The sequence below is a fragment of the Mesoplodon densirostris genome, chromosome 3 (assembly GCF_025265405.1).
Source record: "Mesoplodon densirostris isolate mMesDen1 chromosome 3, mMesDen1 primary haplotype, whole genome shotgun sequence".
Taxonomy (NCBI): domain Eukaryota; kingdom Metazoa; phylum Chordata; class Mammalia; order Artiodactyla; family Ziphiidae; genus Mesoplodon; species Mesoplodon densirostris.
This window is the reverse complement of record NC_082663.1, coordinates 53,016,021-53,037,332: the sequence shown is the minus strand read 5'-3', so window position 1 is coordinate 53,037,332 and position 21,312 is coordinate 53,016,021. Positions and strand designations below refer to the sequence as shown.

Sequence of the window (21,312 nt, the reverse complement as noted above, 5' to 3'; positions counted from 1 at the left end):
CTAAGTCCACCTCCTTAATTTGGAATAATTCGTTGTAAAAAGAGGAAAAGGGGGGAAAGTCTTAAATCTTGTCCTCAAAGTCCACTTCCTCAATTTGGGATGATTCGCTGTCCATTCATGCACTCCACAGACGCAGGGCACATCAAATGGACCGTGGAGCTTTAATCCGCTGCCTCCGAGGCTGCACAGAGAGATTTCCCTGTCTCTGCTCTCACAGCTCCCGGGTGTCAGCCTTGGACCTGGCCCCGCCTCTGCGCGTAGATTGCCGGAGGGCGTCCGTTCTTCGCTCAGACAGGACGGGTTTAAAGGAGCCGCTGATTCGGGGGCTCTGGCTCACTCAGGCAGAGGGGAGGGAGGGGCGCGCAGTGTGGGGCGGGCCTGCGGCGGCAGAGGCCGGCGTGACGTTGCAGCAGCCCGTGGCGCTCCATGCGCTTTCCCGGGAAAGCCGTCCCCGGGTCTCGGGACCCCGGCAGTGGCGGGGTGCACAGGCCCCCCGGAAGGCGGGGCGGACAGTGACCCGCGCTCGCACACAGGCCCCGCGGCGGCGGCGGCGGAGGGTGGTGGCGGCGGCGGGCGGCGGCGGCGGCGGCCCACGCCCGTCGCCGAGGTCCGCGCCTTACCCGCGGCTCGCGCCTGTCTCCGGCGCTTCCCCAAGCAGCCCTCTTAATGCCCTCTCCTCGCGCACCAGGAAACAAAAGGGGAAAAAAGTCTCTTGCCTCTTCAGCAGCTCCAGACCCTTTCCCCGGACTCCCTCCGGGCTAGCCGTGGTGCACTAACCCCCTCAGGCTCTCTTCCTGCCGCCAGCCCCAGTCCTCTCCCTGCGCTCCGACTGAAAGCCGATACCCGAGCCTCAGCTCCCAGCCCCGCCCACCCCGGCGGCCGAGCAGGCAAGCCTCTCGGGCTGGTGTGTGCCTGAGGGCACCGATCCTCTGTGCCGGAATCTCTCCGCTTTGCCCTCCGCACCCCTGTTGCTGTGCTCTCCTCCGCTACTCCGAAGCTTTCCCCCTCCGCCACCTGCAGTCTCCGCCCGCGAAGGGGCTTGTAGTGTGTAGAAACCTTTCCTCCTTCACGGCTCCCTCCCACTGGTGCAGGTCCCGTCCCTATCCTATTGTCTCTGTTTATTCTTTTTTTCTTTTGCCCTACCCAGGTATGTGGGGAGTTTCTTGCCTTTTGGGGGGTCTGAGGTCTTCTGTCAGCGTTCAGTAGGTGTTCTGTAGGAGTTGTTCCACGTGTAGATGAATTTCTGATGTATCTGTGGGGAGGAAGGTGATCTCCGCGTCTTACTCTTCCGCTATCTTCCTCCGGGGTCGGTCACATTCCTCTTACCCTGAATACAATATTTCCTCAAAAATTGCAAATTAAAGAACAGTTTACTCACATCATACAAAAAAGAGGTAATTCACAAATTTTAAGTTTATTCATAACCGTTGAGAACTAGCCATAGAATATATACTACTTTAGTCATTTACTTTCTATACATGATGGCCTTCATTTCAAATACATTGTTATTAAAACACTTGAATAATAAAGCTCCAACTAGATTAGTCAGAAAATAAATGGGAAAGTCACTTAAGAGTTTTCTGCTCTCAAAATTATCCTGATTATTAAAAAGTTCTGGAACTGCAGCAATGATTATCATTTCTGGCATCATGGAATGAGAAAATAACAATTTTCTAAAAGACAAAGAACACCTTCTTTTTGACTGGTGCTCTGAAGAAAGCCTCCCGAAGATGTTTTTGCTGATCAAGTAACATGAAATAATATCATGATCTAAACTTAAAGGAATAATCCCGAGCAGATGTGGGAGAGAGACCAGATTCCTGTCTGCATTTCACTTAGAAGCCAGTCTTCCCTCCAGGTAGGATTCTCCATCCCTAACCCAAAATATCTTCCAAAAAAATATAAATGATGGATTTGTACATTATCACTTACAGAGAATAATTCAAAGAACTATAATTACATTTCCTTCCTTTCTCCCCCCTCTTTTTACATAAAAGAGAAATACTTCTGAAGGTTGTCATCTTGGAAAAAGGTTAAAAACCTTTGTGAGTTCTTTAGTGCCAGTGCAAGAGTTACTACATAAGCTTTTAGCTAGCAATGAAACAGAATGGGAAAAATAACCAGTTGTATCCTGGAGCTACCTTTGGTGGCTTGAAATCAGCCATGGTGAGAGTATTTACACCACAGAAGTCAGCAAATGATGCAAAGCAGGGCTTTTCTTGCTTTCTGTTTTTTTTTAGGGAGCCAATTTAGCTGTACACCACTGAAAACTCTGCACAGGGATTAGCACAGCCCTTAGCACCTGTGACAAAGATGTTTGAGTATAGCTTTGTCAAGGAAGATTTGGGGGAATACATGAGTATTCTTTCTACAAGCAGGGGATGTCTAATACCCATCTTAGTAAGATTTGGTGTTTTATTTCTCTAGGAATTCAGATTTCATCGAATCCTTATTAGAAAGGATTTCTCTAAAATATGGCTCCTGTTTCACCTCTCTTCATTAAAAGCTAAAAGAAAGGAGATAAAATATATGTGAGACAGGAAAACCTCCTGGTCTCTAGTAAGCAGAAGTGGTACCCCATGATAAACTGTATAGAGTCACTGGAAAGGAGTCAAAGCCATAGAGAAACAAGACCTTTTTTTTTTTTTTTTTTTTTTTTGTGAATGATGGTGTTAAAGAATGTAACCCCTCTTAACTTCTCTACACCCCGTACATACAAATTGCTTATACTGATACAACCCTCAATGGTAACTCACTTCACACATCCATTTTCTTTCTTGTTATCGCCAAGATTAAACAGCATGTTGGGGCAATATTCTGCATTTATCTAACCTTTTCCATTCAAGCCACAGTGATACAACAGCACAGGTTTATGTACCTCACACGTCAGATCCTATCAAGAGACTTGGTAGTGACAGTTTGATAAGGACACCATAGCTTATTGAACTTGTTCTAAAAACAACAGCAGCAAACCACTCATCTCCTCACACTTTTTAATGACCTTTTTCTATGGTGTCCCCATTTTTAGATGCAGCAGATGCATTACTGACTGCGTGGCCACAGAGCATACAGAGAGCTGAGGGCATGTGATAATGTGTGTTTTGATATTATACCATTAAAAATTCTAGAGCGATCTGCATTTCTTCAATTACCTATTGAGAAAGGAGAGGTCTAGAGTTAATTTTAACTTTCACCTCGCTGACAGCTTCAACCAAAGTGAAAAAATGGCTTGTCAGAAAATGAGAAAAAAAAATTGCCAGGAGTTGCTTTTCTCTCTGTTCTCCACAATGCCCAGCATCACCATAGATAACAAAGGAGATGGCTACCGGACTTTACGGTCTCAGGATAACATCCCTAGGGCAAGTACATAGAGAAAAATAAATCCAAATAAATATAAAATTAGAATGAACTATACAGGCTAATTTTCTTATGTCTTCTCTTTTTTTTGGTCTTGGAACTCATTTTATTTCATTTTTGCAATTCACATGGCCCAAAAACGTTCCTGTGACATTTCCAAAGATTTTACTATAAGCACATTTAATACTATATATGACAGATAATTTAACCATGTTCTTCAGCTTTTAAAAAATTGTTATTGCTATTATTCAGTTAAATTCAAAATGAGTTTTATTATCATGGTGAAATTCTGGTAAGATTCTAATCTCTGTAGAATTTCAGATCTTTCTGCTCCTTGAAATTTAAAGCAGGATGAGGAGCATTCAGTCAACCTGTTTTAATTTTGTCATTCAGTTATCTTTTTAAACCTATAAATACTAGTCTTCTGGCTGTGCCCTAGAGGCCTGTGGTTCCCTCTGTTTTAGGGATAAAACCACACTGTTTTAGGTGGACACAGTCTTGGAGGAATGGTAGAGAAACCTACGGGGTACTTCAATACAAATAGATCCAGTGGTAATAATACTTTTCATAATAAACAACAGAGACTTTGTGAGTGTAGAAAACAATATTTTGCTTTGTGAACATCTGTAATACAATTGATATTACGGCAGTGAGGGAAAGATAGAGCACATTTCCAAACACTGGCTTATTTTTTGGTGGCTTAGCACCTGTTCCCCAGAACACCTTTATCATATCCCTCTCTTCCTCTTTGGAACTTTCTCCTACTTCTGAAGCAAAAAAGAAAGGGGGTGTCCTGTCTTCTCACCTCAGGTTCTAGATATGATCATAAAGAACAAATTATGAAATGTTTCTGGCATACCAAAATGTAAAGAGAATAGTATAATGAGGCTTGACTACCCAACATGTGTCTTAAGAAATAAACCATTACAAACACAAATGAAGCCCCCTGTGGATTCCTTCTGCCTCCTCAGAGGTAACCACTAGTTTTTATGTTTTTATACTTTTGCTACATGTATACATCCATAAACAATATATAATGGTGAGTTGTGTGTTTTAAATTTTTATACAGGAGATTGCCTATTCCTCACATTATTTTTAAGATAAACTAGTACACACAACTCTGGCTTATTAATCTTCACTGCTTACAAAATATTCCATAGCATGGATGTATAATAACTTATTTATCCACTCTTTGGTTGATGCTTCAACGTATATTTAGTACAGGTCCCCTTGAGCAATGTGTGAGAATTTCTTTAGGCAACAGACCTAGGATTAGAAATTTTGGATCACTGGATATGAACATTTTTAACTTCACTAGATATTGCCAGTCTCCAAAGATTGGATCACCAGCAGTGAAGCCAGCGGTCTGTTTAACAAGCCCTCTATGATCAAAGTTTCAGATTCATTAGTCTGGATGGGGATAATGGTGGTGGGTAGTATGGCAGGAATTTGAATTTCTAACGTGGCCGTAAGTGATGCTGCTGCTGCTCTAGTGTAGTGTCTGGGGCTACGTTGTGAGAGCAAGCGCTATAAAGAAAGCCTGTTGCTTCCACTTCAAAAGAGAGAGCTGATGAGACACTACCTGAAAAGACGTGGCTGGTGAGGTTTTACTAGGTAACTGGAAGTTAACCTGTGGTATAATCTTGGCATTCAGATTCTAGAAAACACTGACTAAATAGTACAGATAATATATAGTAAATAACCAGCAGGACTGATTGTCATAAAAGGCTAAATTCTTAATGAGTTCTATTGCCAGGATGGGACCTCTGCATGTGCTCCTGCCGTTGCTGTGCTGAGAAGGGCAGAGGAGTGAGCAGGTAGCCTGGGGTCAGGCCAGGGTGTGCAATAAGCTTGGCTGACATTACTTAGTGTGTTATTGTCTTGACTGCATCAATTAAACCCAGGCATTGGCCCAGACACAGGCGTGAACATTCACTTAGGGGTTCCTTAAGATTTAAGGCTATTGAGTCTTACTGATTTGGCTATTTTTAGATATTTGTATGCAAGACAAAACCATCAATCTTTATATTACATAATTTAAAAATCGTATTTCAAAGTTAGTGCTGTGGTAACAGAATGCCAAAGAGGTTTCCCTTAAATATTCTTTCTGTAAAGATGTCTTATAAAAAATCTTGAAAACGAAGCCTTCACATATTTTAGGGTAAAAAGATACAAACAGATTTGTACATTCTGCAAATGGTTAACATGTAAACTAGAAGGAAAGTGATTTTATTTCAAATTTAGCAATATAAAAGCTCAATTAGGGGAAAAAAAACACGTACCAGTAACCAAAAGCATTTGCTTACATCATTCCACAATTTACATAACAAGATAATTGTTTTTCAAAACCAGACAACAAGTTCAAAAATGCTTCTTTTCACACCCTTAAGTGACGCTGTTGGGAACAATGGCTGTTTTAAGGCCATTTATTGCAGGCACATTTCCAGCTAGTTCTGGTTTATCATTACTCTCATTTTATCTTCTTTCTTTTTTCTCTCTCATCAGCTTTTTGCTTTCTTCCCTTCTTCTTTTATTCACTGGATTCCGAGGATCATAGATTTCAAACGTGTCTGAATCTTGCATGCTTGCATCTTTCACTTTTCTGCTTTTATCCTCAAACTGAAGTACATGCGACATCCTAAAGTGGGAGAGAGATGGTTCACTGATTTTTGCATGAGAACTGAAAGTAGAAATTCTACACTACACTTGTCTTGGCATGATGAACCAAAAGGGTACAAAACACGAAGATGGGTTTATTGTTTACTGGTGCTTATACCACATGGAAGCCAACTTCTCAGAAAACACTTAAATTTGAAAAACATGTCTGGAGTTTGTTTTGTTGGTTTGTATTTCTAGTAGTGAGTCTCTTTGCTTCAGACTTCACTCGAGGTTCCTTTCCTGATGGGAAGTTAAAAGAGTTCTACCCAGAAGTCTTCCTTCAACTAAACTCAGAGAACATTCTTCCAGCTTCCTTTAAAGAGCACACTCAGCCAGGTTGCAGAGCAAAACTCCCGACATTAAACCAGCCCTATCTGGTTTTGTTTTGTTTTCGGTAGTTAAATGGGTCAAGTAGGGAATGTGTTCAGAAAATTCCTGTTCAGATGGTGTTATGAATCCCTTTTCTGGGGAATTGCTGAGTTTAAAAAAATTTTTGTACAAAAAGAAACTGAGCTTTTGGCACGGCTCCATGGATGAATTTCCTCCTCCTACTGTTGATTACAGTAAATCTAACCACCCTGCTTTCCTACTTTATCAAATGCTTACTGGTCTTAAGGTCTCAACATGTGCTTGAATCCTAAGTGGTTGTAAGCTGGCTATGCTTAGCAGCAGAGAAATATGTAAGTGATTAGCTCTGCCCCGCATTACGAGGTGCCGGGAATAAATAGGGAGGTCCCAAAACCAGATTCTAGGGCAGGTGAATGAATTTGGAAAGAGGAAAGTTCAGTTTTTATATATAAACAAAACTACTAAGGCTTTCCCCACTAAATATTTAAGCAATTTAAAAAATAGGCACACCCAACACTTTAATTACAGCAAGTGGGGGTAAACCGCCTGAAGGGTTAACACTCCCCACATGTCAGTTGTAACTTGCAGGTGAAACCCATATATTACAGTGATTTCTGTTTCCCTATATGAGCAGAGATTGGGCAATAGGTACTAGCAGAGATTCCCCTATCCTTTCTCCCTGCAGTACCACAAATGCGGAGGGAAGTTTACTTTTGTTAAAAATTCCCGTGGATATACTTAGATTTTGAAGAATCCTAAAACGATTTTGTGAGGGAAATGAAATGTTACAATATTAATGATACTACAATTGCAAAGAGTTCGGTAGGGTTGACTGTTCACCAGGTTGACAAGTTTTATCTTATCACCTCTTCCTTCCCAGAAAAGCTTATTAGAATGCAATGAGTATGAGTGACATTATTATGTGGATGAACTAGAGTCTACTTTTATTTACTGAGGTAAAGCACATTTGCATTTCTATACTTTATTATTAATAATATATTATTTGCATCAGATTTCATAACATGCAATATCACACATGAGAACTGCTGACTTTTTATATTTCCATGGACTTGACCTTGGAAACAACCTCATTTAGAAAGTGCAGCATAGGATTATTGCTTATTTAGATGGAGTACTCAGAGTCTGATTTTCTTGTGCTTTCAATTTTCTATACTGCTTGAGTATTAGCGTCTGAGAATAAAACAATCCCCAACTCCTAGCAAAAGGGTAATTATTCTCCAGCCACGGTAGCAAGTGACCACTATAACCAGACTGAATCAATCAAACAGGATTTAATCAATTAATGGTGACTTGCCTAGGCCAAAATGATCAGTGATAACTCACTTCAGTAAATACACCTCTGAAAGCCAAATAATCAGTGACAGCCTCATGCTTTTGAAAGTTGGCCAATCAGTGGCAGACCCACACCAGTGACATGCTTCTGAAAGCCAGCCAATCACCAGCAGCCTCTCCTGAATAATGGTGCTTCTGAGGCTGATATTAACTCCTAAACAATCCCTGACCCCAAAACTCTACATAAGGTTTGCAACCTGCTTTGCTCAGAGAGACTGTGTCTAAAAGCAAGCTCTTTCTTAGTTAAGTAATAAATTGAGCTTTTTTTTTTTTCAGGTATTGAGAGGTGGTCTTTTTCTTTGATACTCCTTACAATCTACGCAGCATTCCCTAGAGTGAGCTCTTCAGAAATTGTAAGTGTGTTAACCACTGATGGGGACTAAGTTTAGAAGTGTGGCAGGACTGTCCTGTTAAAGGTCCTTATCACACGTCATGGGGAGCCCAGACTCCTACACTGTATTTCGGTAAGTGCACAGCAGCTTTCCAAATGATTTGTGCTGATGCCTAACCCCAAACCAGAAAATAGCTGGAATCATATTCCCTTTAAAACAATTTATTCAGTACTCCTATACTGATATAAAAATACAAAAACCACTATATTAGTTAACTTATTAATACTTTTCCATATACACATTCTTCTATTTTAAAAATTATCCCTTTCTCTGCCCCAAAAGACAGACGGGTCTTTTGTTATAATCATTTCTGGTAGGGACTGTCCGTGTTTCAAAAATGACTTTACCAGAATTTGTCAAATAAAACCATAAAAAGGCAACTTCCTCCTTTCTATGCCATGAGAGGATCTTACAACTACTAGATTTAGTTGGCTTTGGTATAAGAAATGAAATGTAGACATGTGAACAACAGCACAAAGTCCACAAAAAGAAACAGATTTTCCTACAAATCTGAAAAAACAGAAAGCTGTAAAGTAGCTGTCTTTTTCAACTGTTTGTTTCATACACCACTGCGCTAAACAAGTCCAACATTTTGATTAATAACAAACCTAAACCCAGAGGAAAGAAGGGGCTATCAGCTTACAAATTACTTCAGCTTTAATATCATAATGCTTAGCATGGCTGGTTACTCAGCATAATATTTAATCTTTAATTGAAACAAAAACATAATCAAAATGCTTCACCCATTTATCTTTCAACATGCTTCGGTCACTTCATTTTAAAAAGCAAAACAAAACAGTTATTATGATTTTCAGCATAATAAACTCCTGACCCGTGTGCCTCCATAAATCACAGACTGCATGAATTGAAAGCATGCCCACATTTTACAGTCTCCTGTGAGAATACACATGCAGACTTATTATACAGACAATTCAAGTACATAAGGTCTGGTAGTTTACAACCTTGTATGTACCAATAACTCAATACTATCCACTCTGTGACTGGTCATAGAATTGGCCCAAAAAGAGCAGTGAAGCTTTTGGAATCACACACTGATCATTGACATATGAAAAGTTTAGAACTTGTTCATTTGAAGGCAAAGACAAAAGTTTAGTTCTGATTAATAACAATTTTTTATAAGATCAGATTCTCAAGTAAGAACATTGACTTTAGTGGTTATAGAAATATGGAGGCTTACCATTTTCATAGAGGCTGTGTATGACCAGGCCACTCAAGATGGCGGTTCTCTTGCTCTCTATACATCCCCTGCTCAACCAGTCCCTGCTTCACCTACTCACATGACTGATCTTCCCTCTTAATCACAGAGCCTTAATGGTAACTGCCTACATGTTTGCCCCGTCCCAGGTGGTTATCATTCTAATGCTTAGACCAGAACCACTCCACCAAGCTAGGTTATCAAAGGGAAACATCTGCCCCATTGACGATTGTTAACCTGAGGGGCTGAGAAGAACATGCTCCTCTGCTGGTTTCCCTGGTAACTGATGAGCCAACCTGACATCAATTCCCCCTATAAATGGTAACCTCCTTCTCCCCTGCAGTAGCTAAGATTGCTGCTGCATCCTGCCTGCCGTCTGCCTTATAGGTGGGGTGTCGCTCCAGGACATTTTGCTTCTGACTTGTAAGATTCCCTATCCAGTACACCTTGGATGTCTCTTTCGCTGTTTCCAGGCTCTTTCTTTGGTCTCACGGTTGGGCAACTACAAGGCTTGCAGACCTGAGGGGTACAGCCCCAAAACAAGTAAGTTTATTCTTTTTCTTTTTTGTATGAGACTGTGTGGAATTATAAACAAGAGTAAACAAGAGAGTCTTCGAAAAGGACCTGGACCTTGACTAATTTGACATCCATTTTTAAAAACTCTCATTCAATTGTAAGATAGATTAAGATATGACAGCAGTTAATATTAATTGGGAAAGCAAGAGAGGTATAATTCTCAGACATACAGTAAGTAGTGCAATATAGAATTCCAATATTAATAAGTCATTTCAGACTGAAATGCATCTAAATTATTTATGCTTATGTAATATAAACAGCTATCTTTCTCATCAGAAATTCTATAAAACACTCTTTCCCATTCCCACGTCTCCCTAATATAGGAACTTACCACCCTACCCTTAGATTGTTGTAGGTGTCTTAACTGTTTTATGTCTGTACTGTTTCTCCTCCTTCTAACCTCCAAAGGTTCGAAAATAATCTTTCTTATACATTTCCTTTTAGCATCCCTTTCACCAGAAACTATCGGCTATTGAATTCCACTGAAATAGCTGAGCCCGACCCTTAAAACCCTCAAATGACTGGATCTTCCTATCTCACCAACTTAATTTTGTTTCTCTCATCAACTCTCACCATTTTTAAATTGCCTGTTCACTTAGTTGTGAACATCAGTTATTTGAGACAGTTTGAGTCTTCTTCACAGCTGAGTTCTCAGTCCTCAGAATGGTGATTGGTGCTGGGAATCAAAGCCTTTAAACCCTCTGTATTGGCCAGGACCTCTGGCTAGAACTAGCTGGTTTGCTAACCTAACAGTTAACCTTCTTTTGTGGGCAGGGACTGTCTTTTATTTCTATGATAAACTTTTAAAATGTCTAACAGGTTCTGCAGAAAGTCTGGAGCTCTTCACAGGTCCACTTTTTCATGACCTTTCATAGCTCAGCACACACTGATTGCTGCTTTTCCACTGCTCTCAGATCAGTGATGGCTAGTTTTTATTTCCTGTAGACTGTGGTGGGAGCATGCCTTATGTTCCTTCCCATTTCCTATGGTACCTAATGTAGAACTAGATAGGATTTCTTCTAAGGCAATATTTCTCAAAGTCTAATCCCAGAGCCCAGCAACAAACGCAGGCTGCACATTACAATCACTTGGGTAGTTTTTAAAACTATCAACACCAGGCCTCCACCTCTAGAGGTACTGATTTAATTGTCCCAGGATGGGGCTCTAGCATCAGTAATCTAAAGTTTTTTTCCTGGTGACCTAAAAATACAGCCAAAGTTAGGACCACAGCATTAAAGTTTCAGATTGAGTTCATTAGCCATTTGTTCGGGCCCCTTCAGAGATGAACAGCTGGTTCCTAATGACAAACTACTCACATACTTAAAGAAGCTTAAATGGCTTCTGAGCCTATTTAGTTAACTGAATAATCTCAAGTGTATTATCCATTTCTTAAATATAGTCTGAGGAAAAGGCAAGGAACTACACTGAATTATTCATTCAACAAATATTGGAGCCTTTTTATGTGTGAGACCCAGTGTCAGACAACAGGGAAATAAAGCCAAATAGGACCCAGGCCCTGCTCTCCTAAAGTGAACAATCTGTTAGGGGAGATGAACACACAGGCACCAGAACAAATGTACATTTTGGAACTGCCTGCAAAATGTGAGGGCACAATAAGAAGAGCATCCTCTGACATAGCAGTCTATGAAGAGCTTTCACATGTCTGGTATTGTCTTCACAATAACTATATGGGGTAGGTGGGAAGTATGTTATTCACCTCCATTTCACAGGCAACCTGAGAGATTCATGGTCAAGAAACTTGTAGCTGGTAACTAGTTGACCAGGTACTTGACTGAATGTCTTCAGAGGTAACAAACTTTCATCTTGTGAAGATGTATTTAACTTCAGGAATAAATCAAAAGTTAATTCAGTGCTAAGTCTAGTGAATAGGATAAAAAAAATCAGATCGGGCAGTGCTTACTTTGGAATACAGCATTTTAGAAAGGCAACTAGAAAGAGACAAGAATGATAATCTGTGTGGCTCCCAGGCTGGCCTATAATGCAATTAGAAAAGAGGTTCCAAAAATGTCTTGAGCCATGTGGGAGCCTCTTTGGGAAAAGACATCTCTCTATTAGGTGAACACTTGCTTTAAAAAAAAAGGCAATTAATTTTCACTGTAAATTTTTATCCCTTTATTGCCTTTAATCATTGCTCTCTGGGATTAGTCCCAGTCTCTCCCTATACATCCTAAAATGAGGATGCTAGGTAGGGACACACCATTCAGCTGGAGGTCCAAGAGAAGCAGAGCCAAAGAGCCTGACACTCTAAGGGTGGATGTCTGGCAGTCCCTTCGCAGGCATCGAATTACTAAGGACTGCCTTTATGATTGATGATGAAATCCAGGTATTTTCTGTTACATATATATTTTTCAAAAATTCAGATTTAGCCATGAAAACTGTCCTGTTTTAAATCCTTCAGTGGTTCCCTATTGTCTAAACAATGAAACCCAAATTTCTTACGTAGCCTCTATGACTTGGCTTTTGTTCCTCTCTCTAAGCTCCTATGTCATCTTCATATCTTATGCTCTAGACATCCTGAATTACTTGCAGTTTCTTGTATAGAACGTGCTCTCTCCTGCCTCCTTGCTGCCTCTGTATGGTGATATACTTCTCTCCCTGCTTCAGTTGAGGTGTCATCCCCTCTGGAAACCAGTCCCTGAATCCTCTCCTGGCCTGTCCTCTTTTTCCAGGTGGGTTAAGGTCCTCTTCTGTACATGTCTTAGTTTAGCCTCCCTCACTAGACTGCAGATGGCTCTGTTTTATTGGCCTTTGTAACAGCACCAGTCACCAAGCCTTAACAAGAAGAATGCCCTCAATAAATGCTGAATGAACACATGTTTCTGGGTAGCCAGTAACCTCTAAAAACCTGGTTTTGTTCACCTTTCTCCTTGAGTATCAATAGATAATTCCAAATTATTTAGCAATTTCAGTTGACCCTTGAACAACGTGGGTTTGAAATGCACAGGTCCACTTACATGCGGAGTTTTTCAGCAGTAAACACTATAACACTATATGATCTGTGGTTGGTTGACTGTGCAGATGTGGAACTGCTTCTGTGGAGGAACCAGGTACATGGAGGGCCAACTATAAATTATAAGCGGATTTTCAACTGCACAGAGGGTGGGTGCCTTAAGCCTCCACGTTGTTCAGATGTCAACTGGATGTTTATAAGCCTTTCAGTTTTCCAGATAAGTAACTCTTCTTTCAGACTCTACAATACTAGAGAAAAGGCTAATAGTCTAAGACCTAAAACAACATATTTCCACCACCATTAAGTTTATGCTATAAAACTCCAACAGATCTTTCTCAAATGGGCCAGTTAAACTGTCTAGTGATTGGTATTTGTCTTCTGTACTCAGCCTTAGAGGTATAAGGTAAGGAAAAAAATGCATAGATTGTCCTCAGACAGCCTTCCTCTAATTGGGTTGAAAGGCCCTGCCTTTCTTTGTGAAACTTTGTCACCTACATAATTTGTCTTTAGTATAGTGTGTTGACAGCTTCTCATTTCTCTGTTCAGTTAGAATTCTTAAGAAACCCAACGAAATATCCCCTGATTATTACTTAAGTTATTGTTCTTAAGGGACTATGGATAGAAACTTAAATGATCTAGTTTATAAGTTTTCTTTTTTCTTTTTTTCTTTTGGTGGGAGAGGGCTTGAAAGGAGACTTGTATTTGAAAAGCAAAAACAGACTTTTTTAAAAAGAAATTTCAGTGAGACAAAATAATTTCTAAGTTTAACCCACATCTGATCCTTTGAAAACACCACACCCTGCTCTGTGTCAGAGATGGGCCACAGCATACTGCTGTCCATGTCACTTCTCTGGAATGCCCTACGACCTCCTTCCCACTGGTTCATGTCCCCTGAGCTTCCAAAGCCCAATTTAACTGCCATTTCCTCCTAAAAGTCTGACTGCCTTGGGCCTCAGGACCTACTTTTGCCTTTGAATTTCTCTAATGCCTTTTATGGAAGCTTTTGCGGATTGAAGTCAGAAGACCTGGGTTTGAGTTAAAATTCAGTCATTCAGTGTTTCTGTAGGAAAGTCACATTGCTCTTCAGGTCTCTGTTTCCTTATCTGTGAAGAGGGTATGGTAATAAGCACCATATTTACATAGTTAGAACGAGGTTCAAATATCACGCCTACAATTTTGGTCCAAACACTTACCATTTTAACTTATTTTGTATTTTGTGTGTATGGGTGTTAATATAAAGTGAGCTGGTATATATTTATCATTTTTATACTATTCTATTAAACTTCATACCCTTTTTCAAAGTGTTTTCATGTACATTATCATACAAAACTTATTTGATCTCACTTAACTGTAAGTTTATATGTGTATTTATAATATGTCCTGTCTACACTATGCCCTAAGCCATTGAAAGGGCAGAAGCTATTTATAGATTGAAAGAATTATAGAAATCTTATTTTTACAACTTTCATAGCATGATTAACATACATTCACTGTCTGTATGTTTTTTCTTTGTGCAAAGTAAAGCAATCCTTAAGGGCAAAAAGAAAAAACAAACAAAAAAATTACCTGTAACTCCATAGCTTATCAATAACTACTGTAAACATACAGGCACATCGCCTCCTAAACTTTGTTCTATGCATGTCTAAATGTGTATATATACTTATAGTAAGTCCCCTACATATGAAGCTTCAAGTTGCAAACTTTCAAAGATGCGAACGTGCATTCACCTGTCCAATCATATAAGTTAGTTCACGTGTCTGGCGTACATTATCACGTGTGTGCATCCTCTACAAGTGGTTGTGCTTTTGTGTACTTTACTGTACAGTACTGTATAGAGTACAGTGGTACGGTATCTTTATTTCAAGCCCAGGATGTCTGGAAGCAAGTGTAAAAGCAGCTGTGATGTAGCTGGTACGGCTAAGAAGCGCCAAGCAATAACGATGGAAATAAAAGTGAAAATAATTGAGAAAGTGAAGCGAGGCAAAAAGATGGTAGACGTCACTCGTTCTTATAATGAGGAGCTTACTAATGAAGACCTGATGGAATTGGAGGCCCAGAGAGAGGACTAAGAGAGACAAGAGGAAGAAGAAGTAACTGAAGAACCGAAGAGATTCATGACACAGGAAATGGCAAGGGGATTTTCTTTATTTGAGGAGGCACTGTTAGTTTTTGAGGCACAGGACCCGCGTGTAGAACAATACACGAAGGTTGCAGCAGCCGTTCAGAATGCAATCCAGTGCTACCATGTCATCTATGATGAGGAAAAACACAACTACTACCCAGACATCACTGGATCATTTTTTCAAGAGGGTAGATAGAATTGAATCCAGCAAGGAACCAGAACCTGTGCCGTCAACGTCAGGAGTGAGTGAAATTGCAGCTCGCCCTCCGTCTCCTATTGCTGACGATCCTTCCGCTCTACCACCTCCCACCTCCTCTCCCTCTTCCAGTCAGTAACTCTTCTTGCCTCTTCACTCGATGCCAGCCCCTGTACGCCAGCTGTTGTACTGTACTACTGTACTTTTCAAGGTACTGTACTGTAAGATTAAAAATGTTGTCTTTATTTTTTGTGTTTCTTTTTTATGTATTATTTGTGCAAAAAGTATTATAAACCTATTACAGTACAGCACTATATAGCCGATTGTGTTAGTTGGGTACCTAGGCTAACTTTGTTGGACTTACGAACAAATTGGATTTACGAATGTGCTCTCAGAACTTGTTGGTATGTAGGGGAACTTACTATATATTTGAATGGGTCATAATGCATATATTTTACAATTTGCTTTTCATACCGAACTACACCACAAACATCTTTTTAATAACTATACTTTTACATCATTGTATTCATTGCCTAATATTTGGTCCTACAGATAATTTAAAATCCACCCTATATTAGGATTCTTAGTCTTGTTCAAATTTCTACCTTTACAAACATTACTGCAAATAATATCTATGTGAAAAATATTTGGATTTTCTTATTTGTAGTAAATGTTTCAGGGGTGGGGGCTGGCTCAACATTCTTTCTTTCAGTAGATTGGTCTTTTTCTTTCAGAAATGACCCTTCCCCACCGTCAGCCCATGTGGTTGGGACCCCCTTGTCCTTGTCTGAGGAAGGGAACACATGGTATAGGCCTGTGCAGACTAACCAGTGATTACATCAGGGAATGGGCATTTGAACCCAGCAAGGTCAAACAGAACTGGCTCAGGACTTTTTCTGGAACTATGGGGTTGGCCATAATGGAAACATAAGCCCAGAGCTTCCGGAGGCCACCTCCTGGGTGGGAAGCCTGCCTATGGAATGAGAGGAAAATGGAGCCAGAAGACGTAGATTCCTGACATTGGCTGAACTCTGACCCAGCTATGCCCTAGGTCCAGTTCTTAAGCTTCCTATGCTGATAAACCCCCATTTTTAGTTGAAGATATTTCTGTCATTTGTAATAATCTTTACTAACGCTTAGGATAAATTCCTATAAGTAGAATTCTTAGGTCAAAGATTTGTACACTTTTAAGGCACTTGATATATATGATCTAACTTCCCTTCAAAAAGGATATACCAATTCATTCATCAGCAGAGTGCCTTATTTTGTTTTGATTAATAAACTGATTTTTGTTTTCATTCCCCATCCCCCATAATGTTTTTGGCTATTTGTATTTCTTTTGTGACATGTATATTTGTGTCCTTTGCCCATTAAAAGAAAAAAAGGGCATACTCGTCTTCTCCTTATGGATTTGTGAGAATTAATATATTAAGAATATAAATCCTTATTTATCACATAAACTACAAATAGACTTTGTAGTTTGTCATTTGTTTTTTGAGTTTCACCTCCTATCTTCCTTCTATCTATCCCTCCTTTTCCCTTCCTTTTTTGCTTCCATACAGAACTTTACAGTTTTTTATACAGTGCTAGTGAGTTGTGTCTTCCTTTAAGTCTGTCTTCAGAGTCATACTTAAGAAGTCTTCCCTCACATTAAGACCATGTAACTATCCACCTATATTTTCTTCTAGCAGTTTTACAGTTCTTTTATCACTTGTTAATCTTTTATCAATTTAGAATTTTCTTTTAGTATTTGGGTAAGATAAAATTGTAATATCTTTTCCCCAAATAGTTACTTAGTTGTCCCAATTTCATTTCTTGAATAATCTACCCTGTACTGTTTCCCACTGCTTCAATTAACATAGTTTTGGCATCTTACTGAGAAAGATCACTACCTTCTTACTCTTGGAAAAAACATTCCTCAAAATTTATTTTACTTTATTTTTAGAAGAGGTTTACATTTATAGAAATGCTGACCAGATAGTACAGTTCCCTTATACCCCTAAACCAATTTTCCCTATTACTATCTTACATTAATATGGTACATTTCTTACACTTAATGAACTAACACTGATACCTTATTAAGTAAAGTTTATTTAGACTTCCCTAGTATTGTGGACTAAATTACATTGCCCCCAAATTCATATGTCGAAGCCCTAACTCCCAATGTGACTGTATATGGAGATAGGGCCTTTAAAGGAGGTAATTAAAATTAAATAAGGTCATATGGGTAGGGCCTTAATCCAAGAGAACTGATGTCCTTAAAAGAAGAGGAAGAGACACTAGGAGCACATACACACAGAGAAAAGGCCATGTGAGGAAACGGTAAGAAGGTGGCTGTTTGTTGATTTCAACAGAATTCAACCCTGCTGGCATTTAGATCTTGGACTTCCAGAACTGTGAGAAAATATATTTGTTGTTTAAGCCAACAAATTTTATGTAGTTTATGTAGTTATGTATGTTAAGTTTATGTAGTCTGTGGTATTTTGTTATGGCAGCCCTAGGAGACTAATATGCTTAACTTTTACCTGACATCCTTTTTTCTGTTCTAGGATCCCATTCAGGATACCACATTAGATTTAGTTGTCATGTCTCCTTAAGCTATTCTTGGCTGTGGCAATTTCTCAGAATTTCCTTGTTTTTGATCACTTTGACAGTATTTTTTAAAATTGAATTATAGTTGATTTACAATGTTGTATTACTTTCAGGTGTATAGCAAAGTGATTCAGTTATACATATATACATCTATTCTTTTTAAGATTTTCTTCCCATGTAGGTTATTACAAAATATTGAGTATAGTTCCCTGTGCTATAGAGTAGGTCCTTGTTGGTTACATATTTTATATATATATGTTAATCCCAAACTCCTAATTTATCCCCCCCCCCCACCTTTTCCCCTTTGGTAACCATAAGTTTGTTTTCTATGTCTGTGGGTCTATTTCTGTTTTGTAAATAAGTTCATTTGTATCATTGGAAAAAGAATTCCACATGTAAGTGATATGATATGGTATGTCTCTTTTGCTGTCTGTCTTACTTCACTTAGTATGATAATCTCCAGGTCCCTCCATGTTGCTGCAAATGGTTTTATTTCATTCCTTTTTATAGCTGAGTAATATTCCATTGTGTATATATACCACATCTTCTTTATCCATTCTTCTGTCAGTGGACATTTAAGTTGCTTCCATGTCCTGGCTATTGTAAATAGTGCTGCAGTGAACATTGGAGTGCATGCATCTTTTCGAATTATAGTTTTCTCTGGATCTGTGCCTAGGAGTGGGATTGCAGGATCATATGTAGCTCTATTTTTAGTTTTTTAAGGAACCTCCATACTGTTCTCCATACTGGCTGTACTGATTTACATTCCCACCAACAGTGTAGGAGGGTTCCTTTTTCTCCACATCCTTTCCAGCATTTGTTATTTTAATAATGGCCATTCTAACTGGTGTGAGGTGGTACCTCACTGTAGTTCTGATTTGCATTTCTGTAATAATTAGTGATGTTGAGCATCTTTTCATGTGCCTTTTGGCCATCTGTATGTCTTGTTTGGTGAAATGTCTATTTAGATCTTTTCTCTATTTTGTGATTGGGCTGTTTGACATTAGATATATGAGCTGTTTATATATTTCGGAAATTAAGCCCTTGTGGGTCACATCGTTTGCAAATATTTTCTCCCATTCCATAGATTGTGTTTTCATTTTGTTTTTTTTCTTTCTTTTTGAATTTTATTTATTTTTTTATACAGCAGGTTCTTATTAGTCATCAGTTTTATCCACATCAATGTATACATGTCAATCCCAATCTCCCAATTCATCACACACACACCCCCCACCCCCTGCCGCTTTCCCCCCTTGGTATCCATACGTTTGTTCTCTACATCTGTGTCTCAATTTCTACCCTGCAAACCGGTTCATGTGTACCATTTTTCTAGGTTCCACATATATGCGTTAATATACAATATTTGTTTTTCTCTTTCTGACTTACTTCAGTCTGTATGACAGTCTCTAGATCCATCCACGTCTCAACAAATGACCCAATTTCGTTCCTTTTTATGGCTGACTAGTATTCCATTGCATATATGTACCACATCTTCTTTATCCATTCGTCTGTCGATGGGCATTTAGGTTGCTTCCATGACCTGGCTATTGTAAATAGTGCTGCAGTGAACATTGGGGTGCATGTGTCTTTTTGAATTATGGTTTTCTCTGGGTATATGCCCAGTAGTGGGATTGCTGGGTCATATGGTAATTCTATGTTTAGTTTTTTAAGGAACTGCCATACTGTTCTCCATAGTGGCTCTATCAATTTACATTCCCACCAACAGTGCAAGAGGGTTCCCTTTTCTCCACACCCTCTCCAGCATTTATTGTTTGTAGATTTTCTGAGGATGCCCATTCTAACTGGTGTGAGGTGATACCTCATTGTAGTTTTGATTTGCATTTCTCTAATAATTAGTGATGTTGAGCAGCTTTTCATGTGCTTCTTGGCCATCTGTATGTCTCCTTTGGAGAAATGTCTATTTAGGTCTTCTGCCCATTTTTTGATGGGATTGTTTGCTTTTTTAATATTGAGCTGCATAAGCTGTTTATATATTTTAGAGATTAGTCCTTTGTCCATTGATTTGTTTGCAAATATTTTCTCCCATTCTGAGGGCTGTCTTTTCATCTTGTTTATGGTTTCCTTTGCTGTGCAAAAGCTTTTAAGTTTCATTAGGTCCCATTTGTTTATTTTTGTATTTATTTCCATTACTCTAGGAGGTGGATCAAAAATCTTGCTGGGGCTTCCCTGGTGGTGCAGTGGTTGAGAGTCCGCCTGCCGATGCAGGGGACATGGGTTTGTGCCTGAGTCCGGGAAGATCACACATGCTGTGGAGCGGCTGGGCCCGTGAGCCATGGCTGCTGAGCCTGCACGTCCGGAGCCTGTGCTTCACAACAGGAGAGGCCACAAGAGTGAGAGGCACACATACCGCAAAAAAAAAACAAAACAAAAAGATCTTGCTGTGATTTATGTCACAGAGTGTTCTTCCTATGTTTTCCTCTAAGAGTTTTATAGTGTCCGGTCTTACATCCATTTTGAGTTTATTTTTGCGTATGGTGTTAGGGAGTGTTCCACTTTTATTCTTTTACATGTAGCTGTCCAGTTTTCCCAGCACCACTTATTGAAGAAACTGTCTTTTCTGCATTGTATATCCTTGCCTCCTTTGTCATAGATTAGCTGACCATAGGTGCGTGGGTTTATCTCTGGGCTTTCTATCTTGTTCCACTGATCTATATTTCTTTTTTTGTGCCAGTACCATATTGTCTTGATAACTGTAGCTTTGTAGTATAGTCTGAAGTCAGGGAGTCTGATTCCCCCAGCTCCACTTTTTTCCCTCAAGACAGCTTTGGCTATTTGGGGTCTTTTGTGTCTCCATACAAAATTTTTTTTTCATACAAATTTTAAGATTTTTTGTTCTACTTCTGTAAAAAAAAATGCCATTGGTAATTTGATAGGGATTGCATTGAATCTGTAGATTGCTTTGGGTAGTATAGTCATTTTCACAATATTGATTCTTCCAATCCTAGAACATGGTATATCTCTCCATCTTTTGGTATCATCTTTAAGTATCATCTTTGGTATCATCTTAAAAGTATAAGACACTTTCATCAGTGTCTTATAGTTTTCTGCATACAGGTCTTTTGTCTCCCTAGGTAGGTTTATTCCTAGGTATTTTATTCTATTTGTTGCAGTGGTAAATGGGAGTCTTTCCTTAATTTCTCTTTCAGATTTTTCATCATTAGTGTATAGGAATGCAAGAGATTTCTGTGCATTAATTTTGTATCCTGCAACTTTACCAAATTCATTGATTAGCTCTAGTAGTTTTCTGGTGGAATCTTTAGGATTCTCTATGTATAGTATCATGTCATCTGCAAACAGTGACAGTTTTACTTCTTCTTTTCCAATTTCTATTCCTTTTATTTCTTTTTCTTCTGATTGCTGTGGCTAGGACTTCCAAAACTATGTTGAATAATAGTGGCGAGAGTGGACATCCTTGTCTTTTTCCTGATCTTAGAGGAAATGCTTTCAGTTTTTCACCATTGAGAATGATGTTTGCTGTGGGTTTGTCGTATATGGCCTTCATTATGTTGA

The 21,312-nt window shown here is 39.3% G+C and overlaps 1 protein-coding gene across 2 annotated transcripts in view; it reads right to left on the bottom strand.

Moving 5' to 3' along the window:
* Nucleotides 1-1,395: 1,395 nt before the first annotated feature.
* Nucleotides 1,396-21,312, bottom strand: part of CWC27 (CWC27 spliceosome associated cyclophilin) — a 240,632-nt gene continuing 220,715 nt past the window's right edge. For both annotated transcript variants that reach the window (XM_060092935.1, XM_060092936.1), the window contains exon 15: nucleotides 1,396-5,995. In XM_060092935.1, the coding sequence (XP_059948918.1) occupies nucleotides 5,833-5,995 (163 nt within the window). In that variant the 3' untranslated portion in view covers nucleotides 1,396-5,832. The remainder of the gene's footprint in view (nucleotides 5,996-21,312) is intronic.